The sequence below is a fragment of the Chaetodon auriga genome, chromosome 10 (assembly GCF_051107435.1).
Source record: "Chaetodon auriga isolate fChaAug3 chromosome 10, fChaAug3.hap1, whole genome shotgun sequence".
Classification (NCBI taxonomy): Eukaryota; Metazoa; Chordata; class Actinopteri; order Chaetodontiformes; family Chaetodontidae; genus Chaetodon; species Chaetodon auriga.
In genome coordinates this window covers 20,356,517-20,382,212 of record NC_135083.1, presented here as the reverse complement: position 1 = coordinate 20,382,212, position 25,696 = coordinate 20,356,517, and the positions used below count along the sequence as shown (strand labels likewise).

The window sequence follows — 25,696 nt, the reverse complement described above, 5'->3', positions numbered from 1 at the left end:
CATGTTCTTCCTGTGTGTGGTATCACAAAACATACTTGTAAATTAACTATAGCTGTCGAATGATTGCAGTTGTGTAAATAGTGCAGTATTTCTCTCAGAAATGTAGTAGAGTAATGGAAAAAACTCCATGAAATGGAAATATTCAAGTAAAGTACACATACCTCAAATCTGGACTTAATTATACTACTTGCATAAATGTACTTGGATATATTCCATGATTGCCTAAGATATGTTTTGAAATGTCCTCATTAGAAAATAAACCTTTCACCTTCAATAAATGAACTTGTATGCCCCGAAAAAGTAATCATTCAGACAGCCACTTCAGTTGAAACATGTTTCAGTAAAATTCAAAATAACCACGTCAAAAAGTCTACTGCACAGTAACAGGAAGTACCTGTAATAAGTTACTTCCCCCTTTGCTGACGTCACACCACTGAATCACATTCCCGACTGGCAGAAAGCCTGTAGAAGATTCCTGCGCTGGTCTGTGCATGCTTGGTGCAGTCAGACCAGATTCCTGCTCTGCTGTCGGCGGTGGATGAGGAGGCTACATTCACAGACTTGGGTTTGCCACTGGGTTGGAACAGAAGTACAACAGAGGCTAAATGGCTGTGACATACCTAGAAGTGTGCTGACGTGCAATAAAGGAGAGGAGCTGTCATACACTAAAAGTATGCAGGGAACTCCTTTAACAGTCACAGAGGAGCTATGGCAGAAGCACATTTTGCATATTTAGAATTATTTTTCATTGATCCTCATGGGAAAAACAACATTTTCCACTGCTTTTTCTCCATCCAAACAATGTATGACCAGTGGGTAGACACAGTGCAGCACCTGGACTAACTTCAGTTCTTAGGCTAATGCTTTGTCAAGGACAAAGGTAGGAGTATCCTGAAAGCACTACTGCATTATGCTTAGAGTACATGCTGTGCTTCCAACACTCCAGTCACATCCATATAAACGAGTACTGCATGTATTGTATATAAACGAGAAACAGCAGTGCTTCCAAAATGCTGAATCACCGCTTGGAAAATGGTTTCACACGAGAGCCTCAAAGTCAAGACACAGCACACACATATTAGAAATGTGTGTATAAATATTCTGTCCTGAAAAAGGCAATCTATTTGCAATTGTTAGATCAATCAGATTATTGTTAAAAATGTGTTTATTCCTTTCAAAGCCGCAGAGAAAGTCCTCTCTCAAGCCACTGGCGCTTGAAAAGAGGTTGATGCAAAGATAGTCTTACTGTCCACCCTCTACCCTAACTCTTAAAGTGCTCTGATATGGTATTATGCGGATGGAATATTTGATGCGAAAATGTACATTAAAAGAAATACTGAGAAATACTAAGTGCTTAAACGAGGGAACTACAACACTGCTAACTCATATCCAGAGTTTAGGACTCATTCCTGCAGCACTCAACAAGTGATCCACCAAGTTATCCATGTAAAACCAATTGCTGATTATATCCTATCATTCTATTTTATTTTATTTCGTGTATGATGTTTGCCTGATATTTCTGACATGCATTAAAGGCACCATATTGATAGCTGTTGTAATGGCTCAGTCAAAACTGTGTTGCAGCATAACCAGTCAGTCGTTGCTCTGCTCAGTGTTTGAAGAATGAAGCAGCATATGGCTGACAGATAAAGAAAATGAGATGTGATGAACTCATCACCCCTCACATCACCTGTGTGTGCGAAACCAGTCAATAGCAGGTAACCAAATTATATGAGAGAGTTTTAATTTTTTCTCCCCCAGCAAATGTCTGGTAGGACACTCCTGATGACAGACCGCCTCTGCTGTTCGACTTGCCAGCCTTGTGCATCTCTGTAGGTCTCCTCTTGTTTTCTCTATCCTCTAAGAAACAGTTTTCCATCGTGGATGTTATGTCAAGCTTGAATTTAATGTTACCCGTTTTGGAAATCAGAAGTAAACAATAGCACAACTAATGGTAAACTGCCACTACTGTGTAGCGTCCTCTTATAATCTAAAAAAGAGAAATTATGAATGTGGATATTCACAGTTTTCTGAAGGATGAACATTAACCCGAGAGATGAGTAACACTTATCTGACAATTGAAGGGAAACAGAATCGTTGGCATTTTGTCACATTACTTCACTGCACCTGTCATGCGAGTTGGAGCTCGTCCTCCTGGTATTTCCGTTGGTTTGGACGTTATGCTTGTTATCTTTTCTTCAATCAAACTGGGTGCCTTTTCATAAAACATCTTGGTTAACGATCTTTTCGCTCATGTTAATTGCCCATGCTGGTTTGGTCATATTGTGAGCATTTCCCCATTGGCAATACCTGCGTAATTTTAATAAAATATGTCAGAAATATCTTTCAGTGATGGGCCTGGCTTTCCTCTGCAGGTGTTGCAGTAGTCTGCTGTGTTGGCTGGCAGTCTGAATGACTGTGCGGTGAGTGGGGTCTGTGAGCGTGGCTGGCCAACTCACTGACTACACCGGCCTTATGGAGCTTCTGAACTCTGAAAAGTTGGAGCTGTTCTTTGATTCACCATATATTTTTGTAAAACTGGTAATATTCAGTGTCTACACAGTTGATTTCTTCCCTCAGAAATTCTCAGAAGAGAATTCAATGACGACCACAGCAAAAAATGTAGTGCAGGCCATATAACATAGCCTTAGTCACAGAAACTACTCCCAGTACTCACCCACTTGGTTGTGATATATTTTGAAATAACACACACACACCTTCTGCTGGGCCACCATAAAAATAGTAGTGACACTACCACTGCTACCACCTGACCTGAAGCACCAGCCTAACCCAGGCCACCTACCAGCAGGAAAAGCAACAGCAGCAGCAGTTTAGAGAGGAAAGGAAAATTATAACCACCTGAAGGCAACGCTATACATGAATAAGTGAGCTTGTAAGTGAATTATGCAGGAACAATAACTCCATGAAGTGCAACGTTAGCGTTAGCACAACACAAAAAATGCTAAACTGTCAGGCTGGATGCTCGCTTGGCTTTTGTTTGTTGCATTTCCTCTGTGGGAGACTGTGGCTTGTATGTGGTTTAACTCTGACAAAATGCCCTAAAAATTATGTATAAAAACAATGTATAAAAAGTATATAAATACTTTTTATACATTGTCAGAGTCAACACAATGTGTTCGATTTTTACTGTTGCTAGCATTTGCTACTTCTTCTTCTTGTTCTTGTTGTAGCTAGTTAGCTGGCAGAGCTAATGCAGGGTTGGTTTTTTTTTTTTCAGCTCTTCCAGAAGAGTAATGAGTGTTGGCTGAAAGTTTTATGTAAGATTTTCACATGTGCTCCTCACAACAAAGAAAAAGGATTTGAAGACAAATGAGCTTGTAACAGGTAATGTTAGCCACTTAAGCTAATAGCAGCTTTACTTTAGCTTTAACTGATAGCCATGGGGTTAAATGCAACAGGAAAACAACCACTTGATTAGACGTGTCTGTTCAAATGTAATTAATTGACTTAAGCCTTCTGCCAAACTTGGTGTGTTTGCGACTGACAGGCTGAGACACTGAGGCTTAGCTAATGTACACAAACAAACCCAGGAACATCTGAGGCATTAGCACGCTCGCCAGCCATTTCTAATATGCTCCCTATCTCATGCTGAACAGGTCTCTCTGCAGAGTTGGCTGCCATCCCTTCGTACCTGGTGGTAAATTTCCATAGTAGATGAATAGACTCACGTCAGTTCCTCAGGTACACTCAGAAACTAAAGCACAGAAATGTCAACACCTGCAATCGACTGATAGTTAAACAGAGAAAAAAGGCGTGAGGATTAATGATTATGATTTTCATGTTATGCATATTTGAAGGGATAAAAATATGATTCATGTTTTATTACACATGAGGAGTTTCCCTGTTTTTACTTCTTATTAAATTTGGGAAGAGTGATATATTCCTAGTGCTCATGTCCCATTAACTGATGCCTACATACCTTGCCAGAGCACTGGGCCAGGAACCCTCCAGTAGTTTGAATACCTACTGGACTGTGTTGGTGATATTGCCTTTCTTCCTACCTCAGTACAGATACGTTGATGTATTTTACCCGACTGACTTGACTAATTTCTGAAGCGCTGACCGGTGAAGGGCTCCAGCATCAAACACTCCCTCTTTAGTTAATATATTCTAAGACTTTGTAAACTTGGAGCATCTTTTCCTCCACCGATTCTGTGATGCTCTAGCCAGAGTCTGTTATCGGTGAGTCATTTGGTTTTCCACTTCAAAAACAAATGGTATTCCTCCTGGGTCTTTTCGTAGTTCTGAACTGCTTTAATCCAGGAGGTTGCCATCTGTATGCATCATGTCCAGAAAAGAAGCACCGTGCATGTTTCTCTGGATGACCAGAGAGGCTCAGCTGGGTGGGACTGAGGCAACATTTTCCCACCATCCTCACCTGGTGATAATACTGAGCTGCATAGAGTACATAGAGTTTTTATTTAAGAGCCATATCAAAGATTTTTCCCTTGTATTTGACACGTAAACCACATCCTTTCCCACTGTTAAACATTTTTGTGTCGACTAATTACTGAAGTTGGGTTAAAGTGGATCTGAAATATTCATATTCGGTGAGAAAAATACACGTATTGAAATATTGTTTTTATCTTCTACTGTTTATTTGAGGACAAAACTTTGCACGCTGCATGTACATTTTCCCATGTTAAAGTAGTCAGTCTCAGTGAAATTTGATGTCTCCATCTTGCACTTGTCACCAGTGGGAATGAGTGAATATAGACCCTGGGAAGAAAATGTAGCCCCCCACTACAACAGCCCCCTCTGCTTTACCGGTGTAATTCTGTAAGGAAATCATGAATAGCGGGTGAGAGAGAGACTCTATTGAGACAAGCCTTTCTTTACATCGTAACTTAACTCCATGCCTTCCACTATAACACCTTGACAAGGAGAATCCCTCCAAATAATGGGTTGTGGAGGGACACCATTGCTGCAGGCTGCATCCCTGTAATTGCTGAGCACTTCCTGGTACAGGAGGCAGTTGGGATGACATGGGAATGGGCGAGTCTCCCGAGACACACACATTTTATGGTGTCACTGCCTCAAGACAGACAGACAGACAGGCACACACACGCACACACACACACACACACACACACACACACACACACACACACATTTTATCTAGCATTAGTATATTTCCATTATCACACGTTTAATTGTCATATAATGATTTTGTTTTCTTGGATAGAATACATAGAAGACAGTTTTTGTTAAAACAAAAAAAAGGTTACACAAATCAAAATAGGAAAGTTATTCATTAACATTTTAATCATGAAATACATGATGCAAAAAGGGGAACTTTTAGATAGCCACACAAAACACACAGGCATTTGCACATATTCTCATAGATACTGTAAGTACAAACACACACATGCACACAGCGTCTTGGCAGATGGTGAACCATGAGGTCGACAGGGCTGTAAAACAAGCCTGTTCTCTTTGTCCACCTACGCAGCACTTTGCACAGTGTGTCTGTCAGATGGCGGCTCTTTATCAAGGTGTGGCTGACACTGGCTCCACACAAAGCTCTGTTAAACAGGAATATAGTAGGCCTCTAATAACTGGGGTGCTGTGGCTGGACTCGCATCACTGCCAAGAAGCCCTCTCTTATCGCTGCCATTTTGCACTCAGACACCTACATGGGACATTTACAGCTCTGTGTGTGTGTGTGTGTGTGTGTGTGTGTGTGTGTGTGTGTGTGTGTGCGTGTGTGTGTGTGTGTGTGTGTGTGCGTGAGTAAATGACTGAACTGACAAGACTGGCTGGTGCTTCCGTGTAAAATGTAGTCAGGCATGAAATATGTAGTCACACATACATACACGTAGCATAGGTGATGACACCTGCAGTTTATATTTCTCTGATGTGAACCGTGGAGGAAAAGTTGACCTCTTTGTTTTTTAGGTTTGTTGAACTACATATCACTGTCACATTGACTCACAGGCATCTTCTTTGTTGGACACATTTTGGTAACATGAAACTTGCTCAGCTGTCATAAACCCTTCCACACTGTCATTAGTGACCAAACTCAGTTCTCATCTGAGTTTGACTAACTTGCTCTAAATTTGTTCTAAATACTCTTAACACACTCTGCTAGACGTGAATGCGCACTTAAACTCCATTGGTGATAGGGGCGTGCTTCAAAAGCTGGTTACCCTACTGTATATGTAATTATATGGTTGCATGGATGCTGGGTGTAAGAGGCACCCACCCCTGTCAATTATCAGACTGCTGGGAGGAAGAGAGGAGATTATGCATAATTGCCAACTGTGGTTGTGCCTGGGTGTTTCCTCCTGAGTCAAATCACTGAGACAGAAAGGTGATAAGTGGATTTGCCGTGCGAGCAGACAAATGCTATGTTGCTCAACTGCGTGACCGCCGTTTGGCACGAGACAATATGATTAATGATAATGTCTGACATAAAAAAAATGATTCAAAGAATGACTGAAGGTGGATGATTCAGTTAACAGCCCAGGTTCCAAAAAAGTTGGGACACTGTCTAAATTGTTAAAAAAAAATCAATCATTTGCAAACAAACTGAGCTTACAGTGGTTTAACAAAGTGTTCCTGAGCCCATGTAGTGACGTCCTTTATACAATCATGTGTTCACAAAGTAGTGAACCTTGCTCCATCCTTGCTTGTGAATGGCTGAGTCTTTCCAGGATGCCCCTTTCATAGCCAATCATGATACTCTCACCTGTTACCAATGAACCTGTTTACCTGTGGAATGTTCCAAACAGGTGTTTTTGGAGCGTTCCACATCTTTCCCAGTCTTTAGTTGCTCCTGTCTCAACTTGTTTGAAATGCGTTGCTGCATCAAATTCAGAATAAGAATATATTTCCAAAAATCAATGTTGATGAAGTAAAACATTAAATATATTGTCTTTGTAATGTGTTCAAAAACAACAATAAATGAATGTTTACAGTAAAATGATGTCTGGAGGCTTAAGAGGCTCAAGCTATTTTGTATCTTAGTTTTGGAGGTGGAATTCATCTTGATGTTTCATGCTGATAATTAATGATTTGTTCCCTGCTACAGCATTCCCACAGAATCTAAAACTGCCCTTCGACAGATTTTAGCATTTTTTATGACACTTTGCAAACATATGTCACAGAAACTCTCGAAAATATTATTTTACCTTCTGTGTGAGGACATTATACTCCGGAAAACTGGCAAATCCATTTTGATTGACACTCTGCTCTTATGTTACCATAGGGTTCACACAACAGAGGCTTACAGACAATTAATATTGAATGAGGCTAAGCTTAGAGGTGGGGAGGGTGTGGGACACATAATCTTGAGCAGTTAGTTTGTCTTGAGCTGCTGTTGTTCTAAGATTCGATCTACAAGAGGCAACTGTTGCTAAGGCCCCATTACCCGAGTAACCGGTGATTGTTTACATTGGTCTAGTGGGTTTGCTTACTTGCAGTGTGACAGACTATGGCTGAGGGCTTAACTGCTGACAGACCATGTGATTTCACCTCTGTCGAGTCTGTCCCTCAGTATGTGGGTTTGCCATTTGTCCTGGGCCACATGGTAGAAGAAGAATGGGCTCAGTAGGTGTCAATGGAGTCTAGCTGTCCACATGTGTGATGCTGGAGTTGCAGGTAAAACCCTTTGCTTTTAAATGGCGCTACAGTAAGGTCATAGTTCAGTTCCTGTTGTCTAAAACAAAATGACACGTTTATTTGGAGATGGCACATCTTCTTCACATGACATATTCTACTTCAGTTTTTTTTTTTTTTATCTCTCAGGTTTGTCAGGTGTTATATTACATTTGAACTACACAGAAAAAAAGGATAAATGTCTAAAGCAGCTGGACGGTGATAGAAACGCCTCAGAGCTGAAATCTTCAATAAATCAGAAAAAAATTAAAAATAAAAATGAAAAAAAAATCTAAGGGTTTGACCAGTAGTGAACTGTAACATTTACTCTGATGGTGGTGCAGGAAAGGTGATGGGATTCAAGTGCAGCCATGAAGGTGCAAATCAGAGAAATGTGCCTGTTCGAATGTGAGATTTTGACATTTCAGTTTGGTGGTGTTGCTGGAGACAAAAGGTCAGGGGGTCATTGAAATCATCCTCTGAACACCATGAATACCACAGCCATTAATATCCATGCCAGTTTACATGGCAGTTTGGCCAGTAGTCAAAATAGCATTTTTCCTGTGAGCCAAACAACTGAATTAGTAGGTTTACTGATCTGCTGGTCATTAGAGCGGCAGAAATAATGTGTGACCAGCTACTTTGAATTCATAATAATCAACACGCCTAATGATGCTAGTGGCTCTGTGAGGCTGCACAATGATGCTTTGAGCCAAATGCTAACATTAGCATGCAAACATACTCACAATGACAATATTCTCATACTGATAATGCAGTACAGGTGAGGACTGTGGCAGTGTCATGAGGTTTTCAGGCAGTTTCATTTAGAAAAATTAAAATTCTGATCTAATATTGATGCACTCTGCAAAATCATTACAGTTAAGTGAGAACTACGGCATGTGATGGATGAGGAAAGTCAGGGATTCACCCAAGTCAACAGGATTGATCCTGCTGGAACCAGGAATGCCTTTTAAAAGGTACATGACATCCCATCCAACAATTCCCTAGAGTCAAGGTGTTAGCTAATAAAAGCAATCTCATGTGATCATACTAAACATGTACAATACTTAAATGAAAGATTCACCTGTCCTCTCATGCTGGAACATTTTCAGCAATTTGCAGGAGCACGAGGTCATGTCATCTGAGTGCTGGGTGGAGCCCTGCAGTGTGGGCCAGGCAGAGGGGACCAGACTGCAGAAGCAAGAGGAAGAAGCAGAGAAGGAGGAAGTGGAGGTTCCCTGTGGGGACAACCAGTCTGTAGGAAACCTGAGGCAAGAGGAGGAGCCCAGAGGAGAAGAGCCTCTGTCACCTGACCATGGTGGCATGCAGGAAGTGACATCAGAAGGTGGACCCGAGCCGGTCCAGAGGGTGGAGACGCAGACTCAGGAAAGGAGAGGGAGGTTTTCCCACATGACTGTCGACCAGGAAAGCTGGGACAGAGGGTCAGGTGTGTGGAGCGAAACTTTAAGTGTGATGATGTTGGTTCTTCATTCTATATTTTGATCCTGTCACTGCAGCATGATGAAATTAAGCCAGCACAAAAGCAATTCCATTCAGAATCAGAATTTTGCTATCAGTAACAAGCTGATACTTTTAACTGGACATCCATGTAATCATCAACATAATTTGCATGCACATATTAATAGAGCTTATGTGTCTGTGTATGTATGAGTGACTGTGTACATGCATGATTCCTGTCTGTTTGTGTATGTAAAAGTATCAGGTGCCTGCCTGGTGGAGCGATACCTCCAGAGGTCGTTCCCAAGGGGCTTGTCGACCTGCTATCCAGACAGGCACAGGGAGCGGCAGGTGGAGGAGCCAAGGGGGCCTGGGCCTTTCTACTTCTTCGGAGGAGCCAATGGGGCTGAAATGTAAGCAGAGAAATATGAAATAAAGGATATGAAGAGTATCAATAATGATTTTAGGTATGTCACATGTGATCACATTTTTTTTCCTTTCATGTGAGCAGAAAACATCATTCTCCTGCTGTGTCTTTGGGTGTGGGATCATTGTTGTATGATTAAAGCAGAAGTGTGAGCGACTTCCTCTGTGTGACTTTTACCTTTAGAGTGAAGAGTTACTGCGAGAGCAGGGGATGGAAGAGGATTTACAACAAGCACAGGGAGGATTTCAAACTCAAGTGGTGTGAGACCAAATCACCAGCCACCTACAGTAACTTCAGAGAAGGTTCAGTCATTGCTATATGAATCATCACCATCTGTGCCAAGGCAATGAAAAATCTAACTGATGTTTCATGTCTTGTTTAATTTCTGCTCTCATTTTGCAGGGGTTTTTTTTTTGCCCTCCATTCACAGAAAGAAAACTTGAAATCCTCTTGTATCGTTCTCAGGTGAACAGTTGGTGTACCAGATTCCCAACAATAAGGTCCTCACGACTAAGATCGGCCTCCTCAGCAGCCTGCGGGAGCACGAGCGAGTCACCAGCAAAGTGAAGCATGGTGGAGAGCTGAGGTGAAGAGGACAGCTGTATTCCTGCTGTCTTTGTCCGCAGCTCATTTCTTATCCAGACAGGCTGTGTGTGTTAAACGCATACAGATATAACAGCCTGTTTCCTTTACATAATTTATGGTGTGTCACAAATCTCCTAGCAACCATCTGGTACCATAATGTAGGTTCAATAGAGGCCTGGCTCTGCAAATACTGATTGAAAAGCATATCAGCCTGTGATATTATTTATCACAGGCCTCCCATCTGAATCACACGAACTCGCCATTGAGCACTATGTGTATCAATTGTATAAGCTATATACAGTTGATTCATTCGCCTGATTCATTTAATGCGAATAAAGATGCTCAAAATTCAGACCAACCATTTGACCATGTAGTACAGTCTATTAGTAAGCACCTGTAAAAACGCATAATGCATACCCACCAGGACAAACACATCAAATGAGCACTAGTTTAGAATACACAGGGCTCTCAAATAGTTAATTAGGATACTGCAGCAGCCATTGAAATAACTGATGTGGCAATATATCTGAATTTGGACCTACGCGTGTTGACTTACAGGTGAATGTGCTGTTCTCTGGATAATGAACTTAAACTAAAGCTGAATTGTGTTTGTATGACATAGATATAATAGACTGTGCTGGTAGTACTACCTGCCCATAACAAGTCCCACAACCTTCACATTCCATCCCAGAGTGTCCCAAATCATCCCTTAATGTTTTCAATTTTTGAACAACAGGGAACAATAACAGGGAACATAATCAATTTGAAATCAGTCTGCACTGGTGGCATCATCGTCTTACCACTCAATGACAATGTACATGTTCAGACAGTAAAAGCAAACTTGATGGTGACTGTAATGGATTATCAAAGACATTGAAAACATGGCTATCTGAAAGGAAGTTGTACAGTTCTACAGCATGGTTACACAAGTGCTCAGCACAGGTATGGTCTTTTAAGCTCAACATGATTTTGTGGTTCAAACATAAAGTGAATTTTTTATCTATTTAATGCAACTTTCTCGGGCAGATCTGATTTTCACATTTGGATTTTCTTGCTTCCACCTTGTTGTGTTGTTCTTCACAGGAGGCTCAAAATGGAAGAATTCATTCCCACAACCTTTCGCATGGATGTGAGGGAAGAGAGGGAGGCTTTCTTTGCCCAGCAGGAGGGTAAAATGCACCAAACATCCCACCTGCATTAACCTCTAACACATCAGTATCCTGGTACAGCAATGACACAACACTGGTTCAACCCAACTCTGCCTGTCGTGCATCCAACACTGAAAAGAAAGAGAATAGTTTGTGCTTGGCAGTCTTAAGACAACAGTTGCCAGGGTGATTGTTTAATCAAGAGGTTGGAAAATAATGCACTTCACCTCCCATAAGGCCCTGATAAAATCACCAGGGGAACATGCTGTTGCCATAGAGATGAATCAGCAGAGGGCAGGGGTGAGGCACAAACACGAGGACGGACGCTCTTCAGGATCTAGATGTGGAGCTGCTGCAGCACTGAACAGGGCTCAATACATGTAATGTTAAATATGAAAAACATTTTTCCTTCATTTTAAAGACTGGAGGTGAAACACACTGCTGCTTTCTGTATTGTTTGTCATAATACAGACACACAGCCTCATTATAAGTGGTGTTCAGGTCATGACAAACATGGTTATCACTGAGCAAACAGGAGAAAGACACAGACAGCTGGTTTAGATGTCTGAAATGTCTCTCTCATTCACACGTTCACTGTTCCCCTCATGGTAAACGCTGCTCTCATATGTATCAGCCGCCAAAAGTCCTTATTTGACAGTAGAATAACCTCGTCAGAGTGTTACATTATATTGTAGGTGATTGAGCCTATGGCCCTCTGATGAAAGTGTCCTCTGCAGCATGAAATCAGTTGCTCACAGAATGATGGAAAAAGAGATTATTGCCTGTCTGTTACTACCAATTCAACAAGGACTGAAATTAAGTGCCTTGCGGGATATTTGAGGACACAATTTTTATACTTTTTACCTTCAGACACTACAAAAAACTGCTGGAAAGTACATATGGTGTACTAAAGAATAAATATAGAGTGATTTCCCAGTGACACAGCACTCATCTGTATCACAAACTAGAAGCAATATAGAAGAGGACACAGAAAACACAGACCAGTGCAGACCTGCTCTACACACAATACTAGTACATGCCTTTCAAACCCGTATATGTCATAGGTTTGCTGATTGACTTGAAATAACTTTACGACTGTTGCCAGGTGTGAGCAACACAGAGACTCATATGTGGATCTGTAAGCCCACGGGTCTGAACCAGGGCAGAGGAATCTTTCTGCTGAAGAGTCAGGAGGACATAGCTGCCTTCAGACTGAAGCTGCAGCACATAGAGGACAGCCAGGCCAGCAGGAAGATGCACCAGCGCCAGCCTCAGGCTCGCATTGTCCAGCAGTGGGTCAACATGCACAGTGATTGGGTTATTAAAAGGAATGTCATACCACGTTCATCATGTCTGCCTCTGAAAGGTTACATCTGTTTGAGGATTTCAGTATGCTATTTCAGTACATTCACAGCATATTCAGCCAGTGTTCACAGAATATTTTAGACAGTTTCACCTGGGTAATTGTCTGTTGTACTCCCGCGTCTTCTTGTTGACACTTTCCATAGAAACATTGATGTAGCTGTTGGCATTGTCTTGAAGGCAAACTGACCTTTTGCCCCCAGCTATATCCAGAGTCCGCTGCTCCTCAAGGGCAAAAAGTTTGATGTACGCTCGTACCTTCTGATTGCTTGCACTGCACCTTACATGGTCTTCTTTCGCCATGGATATGTACGACTGACATGCGACCTCTACGACCCCAGCTCCAACAACCTCTCTGCCCACCTGACCAATCAGGTATGCCTTAATAGTGTGCAGACTCTGCACTCTGTTCAAACAGACCGAACACTGGCTGCAAACACACTTTTTTGCAGCCATCATAGGGCGCAGTGAGGTGAAGGGTGTTCATTTGGTTGCAATCTGCAGCCTCACCGCCAGAGGCCACTAAATCCTACACAGTGGACCTTTAAAGGATAGGTTGACAATGTTTTAAGTCTGTCTTAAAATGATTCTCAGGTATGCACGTGCATTGAAAGAGTTTTCTCTGAAATTACAAACTTATCTTTTAACCAAGACCTCCCACGCTGGTTTTAGATTATCTGCGGTGATGTTAGACTGAGTCTCTATTTGGAAATCAGGCTGTCAGAGAGACATCTCAATGATACATCTTATGAAAATAGATTTGGAAATGACTCATGCTGGTGGTGGTTCTGCCTTGACTTCCTGTCACAATCAGTCCATTGACATATACAGTGTCACAGCAGGCTACAACAATAGACGTATAACAGTGTTAATTACCTGCACTGAAAAACTAAATAATTCCTGCTTGTTCGATTCATCTCTTGTTATTCTGCAACCACAGGGTGGTCAAAATGCTGTGAATCACCAGGATGACTACACTGAATATTCTTTGTTTTCTTTTGCTTCACTTTAATGTTTTGCCTAAAGGTTGATTAAAGGCACTTGGTCATTCATTCACCAGCTTGATACAGTTACAGGTGTTAATACTGTACTTTTGACTCAGTGGAGAACATTTCATGTGCTTATTGACTATTTATCCTCTTAAGGCTTAATATTTAGCATGTAAACCCCCATTTCACTCATATTGAAAAAGGCATAATCATTCATGATAACACTGAAGAGATATTTGCATCCCATCCATCTTCACATTACTTGTTATTTCTAGAGAGGTAGAGTAGATGAAGCATTAGCTGTGGCACTACTGTCTCTGTGCTCCGTGTGTCTCTGGTCCCCCTGCTGTCCGTCTCCAGTACATGCAGAAGAAGAACCCTCTGTACAGCCAGCTAAAAGAGGACACTGTGTGGTCCATGGAGAGCCTCAACACATACGTCAACGACAGGTTTCAGGTTGCCAAGGGTCTGCCCAGGGACTGGGTGCTGGGCGCCTTTGCAGTGAGTGCTGCTGTGTGTTGTAGCTCTCAGGGACCAATTACCATTATAATGATGGTTGTTGAAGCTTGCAGCTAATTGAGATTGTGGTTAGGCTTCGATGATCTCACTCCTGTCTGAGGATACATCATATTATTACTGAAATGGAATATCACATGTGCTGTTTGGTGCCTGTTTTTATCCACAGTGCCCTACTCTATAACAAACAGTACAATGTACACACTTGAATAATTTATATCATTGGTTGCTCCTCAAACCCTAATAGTGACACATTTAAGTATATACAACAAACCACCATGTGGATGTTTAGTTGGGTAGTTCAGCTGGGTAACGTCTTCTGTGACTCTGGAAGAGAAAATTACTCAGATGACATCACCTGCGTATTTTGGTTTGTGCTGCAGGACGACTCATTTTTAAGAGAAAGGCTGCATTACACACTGCCCTCAAGATGCTATCACGTTGCATTATGGGAAGTGCAGGATTTAGTCTTTTTGGAGCTTCAGTCATATCAGGGACTAAAAGTCAGCATATCGGAGCCTCTGCTGCTTTGATTTTTTTCCATTATTTTTTTAAAGCTGTCTCTTGCATTTCCCTCAACTTTATAGAACTGAAATACTTATACATAAGTTCTGCTCTTGAAATTACTTTAAACATACTTTTCTGTCCAGTAACATGTTAGCTGGTAAGACACTGTGGTTAGTGAGATACAGCACCAAACTTAAAGCTGCATTAAGCGATGTTTTTATGTCTGCTGGATGTGTCACTAGGCAGCTGTTTGCTAACACATAAGGTGATAATGTTGTGCTTAAACCTTGTTCTGCTGGCTCCAAGGAGACAATAATAATAATAAATGCAGCTAAATTGTTTCAACAAAGTCAGTCATGAGTAAAGAAATCATGAAATTATTTAAAAACAGCAGAAAAATAAATCAATCTTTATCTTAAAGAAATCCAACCATGCATTTTGAGATATTGTTGCTAAGAGCTGCAGACCTCCAACGTGGTTGGAGTTTGTTTGTCACTCTGAAGTCTGATGAACGATGGATTGGCTGACTTTTTTCTTTTTTTCCTCTCAATGCATCAGAAGCGCATGCAGCGGATAATGACACAGTGTTTCTTCGCAGTCAAATCCAAGTTAGTCTGCCGACTGGGCTTCTTTGACTTGATTGGCTGTGACTTCATGGTTGACGAGGACTTCAAGGTGGGTGAGACTTTGCTGATCATCTGAGAGGTGGTCAGCATGTCAACATGTGTATTAAAGTGCATGTCTTTGGTCCAATCGTGTCTCCATGTGCTCCTAATAGGTGTGGCTGTTGGAGATGAACTGTAATCCAGCTCTCCATGTGAACTGTGAAGTGCTGAAGGAGGTCATACCCAGTACTGTTGTGGAGACACTGGGTGAGCTCATGTTATTACATTTCTTTTTCCAGTAAATTCAATGCTCAAACAAAAAAAATTCTCACATCAGTTCAGTGTGTGTATGGTACAATCATAGTTCCCTTTACTGGATGTGTTATTTGGTCAGTTGTATGCTCAACGGGCTGAGGTGTGATACCACCCAACATGCTTTTTTCTGCTGTCACTCCTTCATGCTCTTCTCTAGATTTAACTCTGGAGATCTTCAACAAGTGTCGTCTCAGGCAGAGGATTCTTCCTTTGGCCACTCAGAGGGAGTTTGTGCTGCTGTACAATGGAGTTGATCCTCCTGAGCCAGTGCTGGTAGGCAGCAAGAGCGACACAAACAGTGACTGCAACCAGAGAAGCACCAAAAAGACTGAACTCCGAAGATGTAAGTCTGGGACGGAGGGCAAAATTATGTCCCCAGCATCCCCTGATAGTTCTGTGACTGTCTTGGCAAGTGGTGAAGGAAGGGGTGGTTCAAAGTCCTGCCACTGTCCCGCTACCTCCACCCCCACCTCACCTCTCCATCAAAGCTCTCCGTCAGTGCAGACTGTCCGGAATAAGAACCCAAGGCCTCGGGTCGAACTCAAGCCGAGTAAATGCACTTTGCATCATCATTTAAAGGCTGCAGATGAGGCAAGGCGCTCTAAGACTCAGCAGAAGAGGAGGATCGTCATGCTGCTGTCTTCATCAGCGCTGGCCGAAGGGATGACGACACCATCCACTCCTCACACTGCACCTTCTGTATGTGGGACCGAACAAAGAGGAGAGGAACCTGGTGAAGGGGAGCTCAGAAAGGAAAGAAAGAGCTGAGTTTATGAGATGAAAGAGGAACTGTGACACATTATATGCAAACAGCTGTGATCTAAAGAGCTTTATCTAAAAAAAGATCCACACTTTGGACATGTGGTGCTGTTTCAGAGAAATACTAATAAATGTTTAATGTGACAATAAAGAACATATACATGACTAAATAATATAACTAAGCTCATGTTACTGTTGGTTTGTTGGGAATATGTCCTTTGATTTCAATTTAAAAACGGGTTTTTCCTTCCCATTACAGTAGACTCTTTTACTGCAATCAAAGCACAAATCAACAGCTGTGGCAAATGGAAAATATATCCATCAGTCATCGTACAGCCCCTCACGGAAACAAGAGAACAGCTCCTCCTCTGTGGAGAGCCAGAAACACTCAGACATGATTGTGTACAAACCCTCCCACCATCTTACTGTAATTCTAACCAGGAAGATCAACACAGGCCTCCACTCCACAGTTGTTGTGGCTTGTTGTTTTGACTGCAGCCCTTTACCTCTCCGTTTCATAACTCATAATTATCTCACTTACCCATCCATATCCAGGCTGGGTGCATGTAAACACAGGCGGGCTTTGGTCCCATCTTTCCCAACAGGATGCTTGCTTCATCCACATGCTTCTCAAAAAGGAGGCTGAGAGCATCAGAGAGCCCAAACTTATCGTCAGGAAGAGGTGTTATGTCTGCAAGAGGTGCTTTTTTTTTCATATAACAAACGGTAAGCTTGTCTTTTGAATGACAGAAGAACTAGTTTTTATTTGTCGTGCTGTGGCGTCAGCAGGTTCCCAGTGTGAGTTGAGAGGGTTAAAAAAAAACAGACTGAGGAAGCTGCTCAGTTCTCTGCAGACAGCCAACTGACAGGAAGGAAGGAACAACGACGGCGCTGCGACCTGACAGGAACTTCTTGTCACTTTTATCTTCGATTCCTCTTCAAACTTTAGCACCTTTCGTTCTTGAAGTTCGGTGGAAATGTGCATTGCATGCTGGCTAAAAGGGGGAACTAGAGCTTAGCAGCAACTCCCCTCCCTCCCTCCTGCACACAATATCCTCTTTTGGACCAAACCAGCCCCCGTTTTTTGTATATTATCTCTTTGGTTTTAGTGTGGCCCACACACACACGCACACACGCACACAGTGGGGATGATTGTCTGGGCAGATGGTGCTCAGTGTGTGGACTAGAAGCTGAGGCAAGGCAGAGAGGGACAGACTCCTCATCCGTCATGGGATGCTGTAGTGTGACCCAGAGGCATACTGGAGTGGACGAGGTGGGCCCTGATGAGATCGAGCTGCTGGAACTCTCTGGAGACAATCTAGGGTAAGACACAAATACAAGTTCACAGTTTTAAACTAAGAAATGAAATGGAAAAGTTCTTGAGGGGACTTCACACAATGATGACTGTACTAGGATCCAGAAATGACAGAGGAAATAAGAGCTACAGGGATACCAGCAGTACCTCAGCCTGAACGTGAATTAAGCAAACTTTACTGCACTTATCTTCACAACTTCAGAGAGAGTGTGTTGTCGGTTTGTTTAAATGTGGTTTTGTGTATGACTGAGTTCTGGAGGTGACATTCTGTGAAGTGAGGCACTTTCTTCTGCCTCTGTGGTTTTCATTATAATGTCGTGCATCATGTTCTACAGCTGAGAATGTAAAACACAAGAGGAGGCAGCCTCCTGCACAGCCTTTTTAAAGCTGCACAGTGTTATATTAATGTCATTTCCAGGATGTACATACTATATGAGTCACAGGGTGAGCTTTTACACAGAAAAAGAAAAGGTTCAATTATAAACCCTTGAAGCCATGAAATGAAAACACCTGCAGAACAACAGTTTACATCCATATGAATTTCATCCATCAGCACCCAGCAGAACAACAAGACAGGAGAACTAATTGGCTCCTATTTACTCAACATGAACATGAGTACTCGGTGATGCTGCACTGATGTGATTAACAGATTACTATAAGACAATGGAGGGGTTTAATACAGAACCAGGGCGGGACAAATCCCGCTCGTTCTAAGGCTGCAGGATTAGCAGAGGCTAATCACAACAGTTGCTACCAGTCCTTATGTGTGTCTGTTTGATAATTACTACTTATATTTCACAGGCCACTCATGTCTGCATGTTTTAAAGATGCACACTCGCATATAGACGCACACCCGATGAAGCAGATGTGTCTGCTGTGTGTACTGAGTTGGGTCCAAATTCCACACATTGTAATTTTTACCGTATAAAACACCTTTTACTATTTTCTCATAGTATTCTCATACTGATTCTGACGGTGGTCATATGTCAGAAATGAATTAACTTGTGCTTAAAGGAAATAATGCGCTATGTGAGAAAAGCCACGTCGTTCAAACAGTGACTGCAGAATGGGACTGCAAACTTTACAAAGAGAAAGCAAATTGGATTTCCAATGATTTAATGTCCTTGAACCTGCCGCCAAGATTCACACACATTTGAATGTTTACTTTTATCACTTTATTTATTTGATGCTATCATAGGCCCAAGGACATAGCATGGAGCTAGTTTGCAATGAAAGTCCGAAGATGGGCCTTCAGCAAGAAGATGGTCACAAAGCAGCACAAAACAACAAAACTTCCATTAAAATCAAAATCTGTCCAAAGGATTTACAAAGCAATTCTCCATAAACACACCCAGAGAGTCACTGAGCACCTCGGTCTGCTTATTTGGGCATTTCTGATGGGTTTGATATTAGCAAATATAAAGAAGTGGTCAAAAGTTAACACATCTAGTTTCTTCTATCTATCTATCTATCTATCTATCTATCTATCTATCTATCTATCATCAAAACCTGCTTAGAATTAGCATGTGGTACATACTAATGTATGACAAAGCTCATTTCTGTGGTGATGGTAAAGGGTCAGCGGGTGGGTCTGTCTCTGCTCTGATGACTGTAATCTGATTATGTCTGGCTTCTGCTGGGCTGCAGGGGCATCATGACAAGTCATTTAAATAGTGATATGTCTTATTGCTCTTCAGTCTGTATGTCTTAGGCTCTTCAGGGCTATAGCCAGTCCAAGCATGCACCATTTGGAAACAAACAGGAGCTCACAGTCATAGTTATGGACAGTCTAGAGTCTCCAGTCTGCCTCACTCACATGTTTCTGGTCTGCAGGACAGAACCAAACAGAGCAGGCACTTTAACATCCATGCTACACCGAAAGGACTACAAAATGAATCCACATCCGTGCCACATGAGGCCACCTAGCTAACCGCTGAGCCACTGAGCCCTTAACACGAACTGCCATTACGTGACAATACTGTCCCATGAAATGTGTGAACATGTGTCTTAATTCAGGGTGTGGAGTCTGGGAGAAACCAGGCTTCAGCTGTCAGTGAGGAACAGCAGAGATGAGCAGCAGCCAGCACCACCACCACCACCACCCCGTTACCCTTCAATACGGCACCTGGAGCAAGAGGTCACTATGTGTGTGTGTGTGTGTGTGTGAGAGAGACATAGGCAGAAACTTCATGGTGCACTTTTTGCATTCAGAACACACCAACAACAACACTTTAACACTTAGAGCTGAAGCAGAATGTGGTCAGATGCGCCTCACATGAATATCAACAGTTTCCACTCGGTGCTGTTATTTGTGTTGAGGCCAGACACACTGTAAACACACTGTATGAATTTCCATGACAAACGTGAGAGATTCTGCATTCCTTGTTTGGTGTGATTCAAACTTTACGGGAAACAAAGGAGGGAGGAAACATTATTGCACAAACCAGAGTTTTCACACTTCTTTCCACTTGAACGAGAAATTGTCTGAATATGAAACATCCAAACTCCTACAGAGTAAGACAACACAGCAGTCTTTGTGCATTCGTTCCTCGAAGAACAGACATAATTTTAATTTCAGATATGAAATTCCCCTGAATTGTGCAACATTTTGCACAACCACGACGAGAGGCTTGCAACAGTGAGACAAACTCCAGTATGCTGAGTAATCCATGACTCATCACTCTGTAAAACATGTGGCCACATATAAATACTGGTGGGAGCAGTGATATGAGAAAGCACATACAGATCCTTACAGCAACATACAAGGTTTATGACAACTGCAGAAAACTGCTAAATATTAACGTCTATAATGACCGGATATGGACTGATACAGCGTTGTGTCTGCAGGTGGTGCTATGGGGCAGGAGCAGAGACGAGCTGCACCACAGGATTTACTCCCAGCAGCCAATCCGGGACTGGGAGGGCCAACCTCCCCACATGTATGGAGAGATCATCCACTCCTCCCTGGTGTCTCTCTGCAACAGCTACACACAGGTAACATGGCAGTGCCTGTGGGAGTAAGCAGGGCCTCACGAGGTGTGGCTCCTTCAATGACTCATCCTAAAGGGGCATTTTCTAAAATTCACCTTGGTGATTGTTAATCATCTGCCAGCAGTTATTTTTCATTCCACAAACTGATTAAAAGGCACATATTTTATTGGAAAACAGTAAAACAGATCTTTTTTTTTTTTGTTGTGAACATAAAAGGACATAAACACTCAGCCTCTGATCAAACTGAACACTATGAATTAATGAGCCTACACATCTCTAATCAGGACTCAGTGCTGCATTATGTGTGTTTGGTGTTCAGCCTTTGCCATTTATCTTTGTTTGTTCCCACAGGGCACCACTGAACACTTCCTGGTGTTGTTCTCTTTCCACCTGTTGATCCTCTCCCTGGACCACTCTCGACAAGACTTCATTTATGACGTATTCTTTGTGCTTTTTACTTTAAAAAAACAATGGTTGTGACGTCAAATAGTGGTTCACATAAAAATGTACTCTAGTGCTCGTTAAGTAGAGGTTCTGAACATGGACACAGGACACAAAAACATATTAAACAATAGATAAAGTGAATTCATTAATTGTGAGCTACTGGCTAAAATTCAACCATATTAAAACTGTACCAATCAATATTTCTATATTAAGAACAGATCAAATGGTTATTTGTAATATGAACAGAGCATTTTCCAGCTCTGCAGTTTCCCTCAGCTCTCAAAGTTTTTGGTGTACTTAGTTCTCATTTTTCATTTGCAGCAGCAACATACAGCTGTTTTATGTTAATCAGCACATATGTGAGCAACTTCAACATGTAGCAGGTCCATGTAGACATGACACGAACAGACAAGTACTGATACTGGAGAATAATGATGACCAGTGTCAATTTTGGTTTGTGTTGTTGGGGAGTTCCTGAAAAATAATGTCTTTGGAGGAAGCTGAAGCACAATGACAGACATGATTTTTTTTTCTTATGCCGCAGGGCATCCTTCCCCTCTCTGGACTTTCCTTGCAAGCTGTCTCCCTGGACCCTGACACGTCACATTCACCACACATGTTTGAGATCAGCAGTGAGTCAGTAGAAATGACCTTAAAGTTCAGCTAAGCCATGGCAACACATGCAGCAGTGAGCATGATCTGTGTTCCTTCTTTCATCCAGGTCCAATGATGGACTCCAAGGTCTTCATATGCTCCAGTGCTGCAGAGTTGCAGAAATGGATGCAACACCTAGAAGACAGGAGATACAAGTCAATGGCACAACCCATGAGTCCCTCCCACTGCGCTCTCTCCTATCTAGTAAAGACTAATTGCTGTATATCTGGGTCTAGCTGTAAATGAAAAAGCAGTCTGGTGAAGTTGTAATTAATAAATTGATCACATACAGTATTTCTTCCCTAGTTACCCTGTGATGAGCACTGGAAAAGAGAAGAACTGAAAAGCTACTTACTCCAGGCTCCGATATGGCAGTGGGAGGGCTCACCGATACAGCACATGGGCCAGCCGAGATGCATATCTATGGTCCATATCATCAACACACAGAGACAGGTAATAAATACTGTCTCACACTGTACATATAATCTGCAAGTTGTCTGTGTTATAATATCAGTTCTCAACTAGTTTGCCATTCTGAATTAAAGCACATCAGTTCTTGCCAGGCGGTCACTATGGAAGGCCTGAGATGACTTGTGTGTAATGCTTTTTTTTTTTTTTTTTTTAATTTTTGCAGTCTAATCATAATCACAAAATCTTGACATTAGAATATTTGTATCACTGGAATCCCCCCCCAAAAAAATGATTTTGTGATAATGAGGAAATATTTCTGTGTTAAGACCACGAAACTGGCATACAATGAGACAGCTGGACACCTCACATGCTGAGATTATGGCATGATGTCACCAAAACAAGTTTGCTCTAAAATCACAAAGTAAATGTGAATCAATGTCCACTGCAATCACAGATGTATAAATAAAGTGTGTGGAGGGGACAGAGACAATGTAATGAATGTGAAACAATGATATTAATACAAATAAATATACTGCAAAACACAGCTGCTGCTCCCCTACTGACCCAAATAACTATGCTTACTGATAAGCACCAATGAAGTCATTTGAGAGGAAGAATTACTCATTCGTCACTATTTTTTTTTTTTTCTATCTCTGGCCCTCCATACTAACCACAAAATATCAGATAAACCACCACTTCAAGAATACTTCTTTTTGTCAGAGTATCTGAAAATAGAGACCACATTTCCCAAGAGCCCAGCTCCCATGTGTTGCCACAAGATTGTATCTTAACAACCTTTCTGAACCCGGATACACATGCGGCTTTGTTTGCAACATTATCTTTGTGCCATTCAGGTTTCATGTTAAATGTGACCTGCTGGCACACTGTGTGGCATGCACTGAATGTGGCTCTTCAAAATGTTTTTTGCTTACTTGGGAGTGCAACCTGTAGTATTGTCTGACTTGTTATTCTTGCCCTGTTTATGACAACATAGGCACGTTAGCATATCTCAGCAATGAACAAGGAGAGTACAATGCTATTAATGTAATGACTGACAAAATTACAAAAGAAAGACACAAGATAAAATAAACAGCAACTATTCTTTGAATGCCGCTTGTGGAACAGTGTTCCACAGTGTGTGTCCATACAGTATTAGAGAACTTTGTAGTGTCACAGTATTTTGTCAGTGGTATAATCTGTATTGGACAGCTAACAACAGAAACTGTGACTTTGTTGTCTTTGTTCTCACAGGGACTCCAAGAAAGACTGATGGTTCTCTTCCCTCAAGACGTCCTACTACTGTCAGTGGACAACAAGCGTCTTAATATAAGATATGAGGTAGTGTAAAATGACTCTATGGGAAAAATCCATAATAATACCTCCGCAACCGCCGTGGCTTAACTATGTGTCCCGGTAATCTTTCCACAGTGCTTGTTCTTTTGACACATGACATATAACAAGGGTGGAACATTTTGTAACTCACACCTGCCGCCTACGACATCACTCAATGGATTTCAGTCAGCAGCTAACATGAGCTTCTTGTACAATCATGGTATCATTCTATGCCAGATAAAGTTCTCCCCAACTTACATGATTTCTTTTTCTTCTGCGTCATCTGTAACAGGGCAGGTTGCCCCGACACAGCGTCAAAGCAGTGGAGAGGTCAGCCCTGCCTGGACGGCTGGAGTTTGAGCTGATAGGTATACTGTACAAACATGCAACATCAGTACTGTTCTAGCTGAACTGAGTGCAGTGAGGAGAGGAACAGTCATTTGTGATTGCTGTTGTGTTTCAGGTGAGCTGATGGAGCCCCTGCTGATCTCTTGTAGCTGTCAGGAGGATTATTGGAACTGGATCTTTCAGTTACAACAGGTTAGACTGTGACATCTTTTAAAAGACTATAAAATGGTTAAGAGAAGTCATTCATGGGCTGTAAAACCATTTGAGCTAAAAGAAGCTAAAAAGCTAAGCAGAGTTTAAGTGAACTGCAGAGTTGGTGGATTCTTTTAACATAATTTTACCCATTAATAAGTTGCTGAAATACAGCTTAGGCGGTTTTTACTATTAATCAGCTCACTTAATTTACAGTGAGCATAAACCAACCAGAAGCCCAGTAAGCAAGTCTAAAAAGACCTGTCTGTTAATCTTAAAGAACAAAGTCATGTATCACTTTAGTAACATCTACTGTATGAGCCATTAGAGGGAAGTGCAGCAATGTAATTACCATACAGGTGTTTTAGTCCAGTGGTTTGTCTCTGCGCTGTGATTACAGCATCAGTGGGTCATGTGCTGTGAGCAGGTCAAGGTTTGTACTTTTGCCTGGTCAGATGATGCCATTTGACTGGTTTTTAGAGGATGACGGTAGCATTTTACGGGAAAAAAGAAAAGATTTAAAGCTGCCACAATTGATTATTATTTCTTTATATTAGCAGTGCATCAGATGACTGTGTAATGAGAAAGGGGCCGCACATGCTGATATTCCCTCACTTTGCAGAGTCTTTCAGAGCGGTTTTGGTTTTCTGGCCCACAGTTTTATTGTTTGATGCAGTCTGATCACTCTCATCAGCATTATTTCCAAATACAACAGGCAGCTGTTTTCAGTAAAGATGTTCTAAAAACAAGTTAGCCTCTAGCAGGTGAACAGACTGGAGCGTTTAACAACTAAAGAACCAGTTATTTTCTGCAGGAGTTGGTGTAGACCAAAACAGAGCAAAAACGAGAGTGAAAAAATCTGTTAAAGTTAAGAATTAAGATTTAAGAGGCAGCCCCCAGACTAACAACCACTACTTTAGCCCATTTGCTAAATATCTTTTACTTCCAACCATTTTTTTCTAACACATGCTGCAGTGTTGTGCAGTCCTAAATGCAACTTTCCTATCTTAGTTTGGCATTTTTGTGCATTTTGTTCCACGGCCCTGTCGTGGTTTTCTTGATTTTTTTTTTTTTTTTTTTTTTTTGCTTGTGTTTGCAAGAAATATTCATGCATGCCAAGGTGATGTTTGGTACCTTAAATGTGAAGCAACTTTGTCTCAGCAAGATTTTCTGTTTAATCTACAGCCAGACAGAAGCAGCCACGTTACTGTGAGTCACGCTGCACCTCCAATCATGCCAAAGCTGCACAGGAGCAGGAAGGAGTCCCAGGAACCCATGATAACAAGCAACCAGTGTCACATGAATGGACGCAGCTGACTCTCACTGTAATAACAAACCTAAAATAACATGTAGATAGTATGTACATATTACTTTTATGTCTAAATGTGCCACAGAATACAGCTGTGAAGAGCTTCTTAAGTGCTCTCACCCTGATTTTGATATATTTGGGTGATTTTGTCACTCGCAGGGACTGAGAAGATACTTATAGTTCTCTTTCATGTGGGGACAAACAGAAACAAGGTCATGACCCAATTTAAGGCCAGACCACAGCTGAAGACATGTTAGCTGTAGAGACTGTAGTGCTGTAAAGTCACCAAAGAAAGCAGAACCATGGAAAATGTACATATTCAGCTTTGGTGTTTTTACCATAAAATCCACAATGTTTGACTTTTCTACAATAAACTGTTTAAAAGTCTTACGAGTCATTTATCCAACAC

General features: G+C 41.7%; 2 protein-coding genes across 3 annotated transcripts; both read left to right on the top strand.

The window, feature by feature from the left end:
• The first annotated feature begins 8,691 nt into the window (after positions 1-8,691).
• Positions 8,692-16,300, top strand: ttll10 (tubulin tyrosine ligase-like family, member 10). Its single transcript, XM_076741696.1, has 11 exons — positions 8,692-9,067; positions 9,338-9,491; positions 9,689-9,807; positions 9,971-10,091; positions 11,174-11,259; positions 12,344-12,530; positions 12,804-12,975; positions 13,950-14,090; positions 15,171-15,287; positions 15,391-15,484; positions 15,690-16,300. Exons 1-11 carry the CDS (start codon positions 8,692-8,694, stop codon positions 16,298-16,300), a joined length of 2,178 nt encoding a protein of 725 aa, XP_076597811.1.
• Positions 16,301-17,071: 771 nt separating this feature from the next.
• On the top strand, positions 17,072-25,674 carry LOC143327327 (putative pleckstrin homology domain-containing family N member 1). 2 transcript variants are annotated; one of them, XM_076741610.1, is made up of 11 exons: positions 17,072-17,614; positions 19,623-19,743; positions 20,454-20,600; positions 20,949-21,035; positions 21,586-21,673; positions 21,763-21,899; positions 22,002-22,148; positions 23,358-23,444; positions 23,731-23,806; positions 23,902-23,978; positions 25,164-25,674. In XM_076741610.1, the coding sequence occupies exons 1-11, from the start codon at positions 17,520-17,522 to the stop codon at positions 25,293-25,295; spliced, it is 1,194 nt and encodes a 397-aa protein (XP_076597725.1). In that variant the 5' UTR covers positions 17,072-17,519; the 3' UTR covers positions 25,296-25,674. The 2 variants fall into 2 exon arrangements, with proteins under 2 accessions (XP_076597725.1, XP_076597726.1); XM_076741611.1 differs by having other exon boundaries at positions 25,168-25,627.
• Positions 25,675-25,696: the final 22 nt, after the last annotated feature.

Bases quoted from the DNA above. Each gene is read 5' to 3' on its own strand.
- ttll10 (XM_076741696.1), top strand. From the start codon at position 8,692: ATGAAAGATTCACCTGTCCTCTCATGCTGGAACATTTTCAGCAATTTG. The intron at 9,492-9,688 runs GTAAGCAGAGAA...TTTTACCTTTAG, and splicing joins GGAGCCAATGGGGCTGAAAT to AGTGAAGAGTTACTGCGAGA. The intron at 15,288-15,390 runs GTGGGTGAGACT...TGCTCCTAATAG, and splicing joins TGGTTGACGAGGACTTCAAG to GTGTGGCTGTTGGAGATGAA.
- LOC143327327 (XM_076741610.1), top strand. From the start codon at position 17,520: ATGGGATGCTGTAGTGTGACCCAGAGGCATACTGGAGTGGACGAGGTG. The intron at 22,149-23,357 runs GTAATAAATACT...TTGTTCTCACAG, and splicing joins TCATCAACACACAGAGACAG to GGACTCCAAGAAAGACTGAT. The intron at 23,807-23,901 runs GTATACTGTACA...GTTGTGTTTCAG, and splicing joins GCTGGAGTTTGAGCTGATAG to GTGAGCTGATGGAGCCCCTG.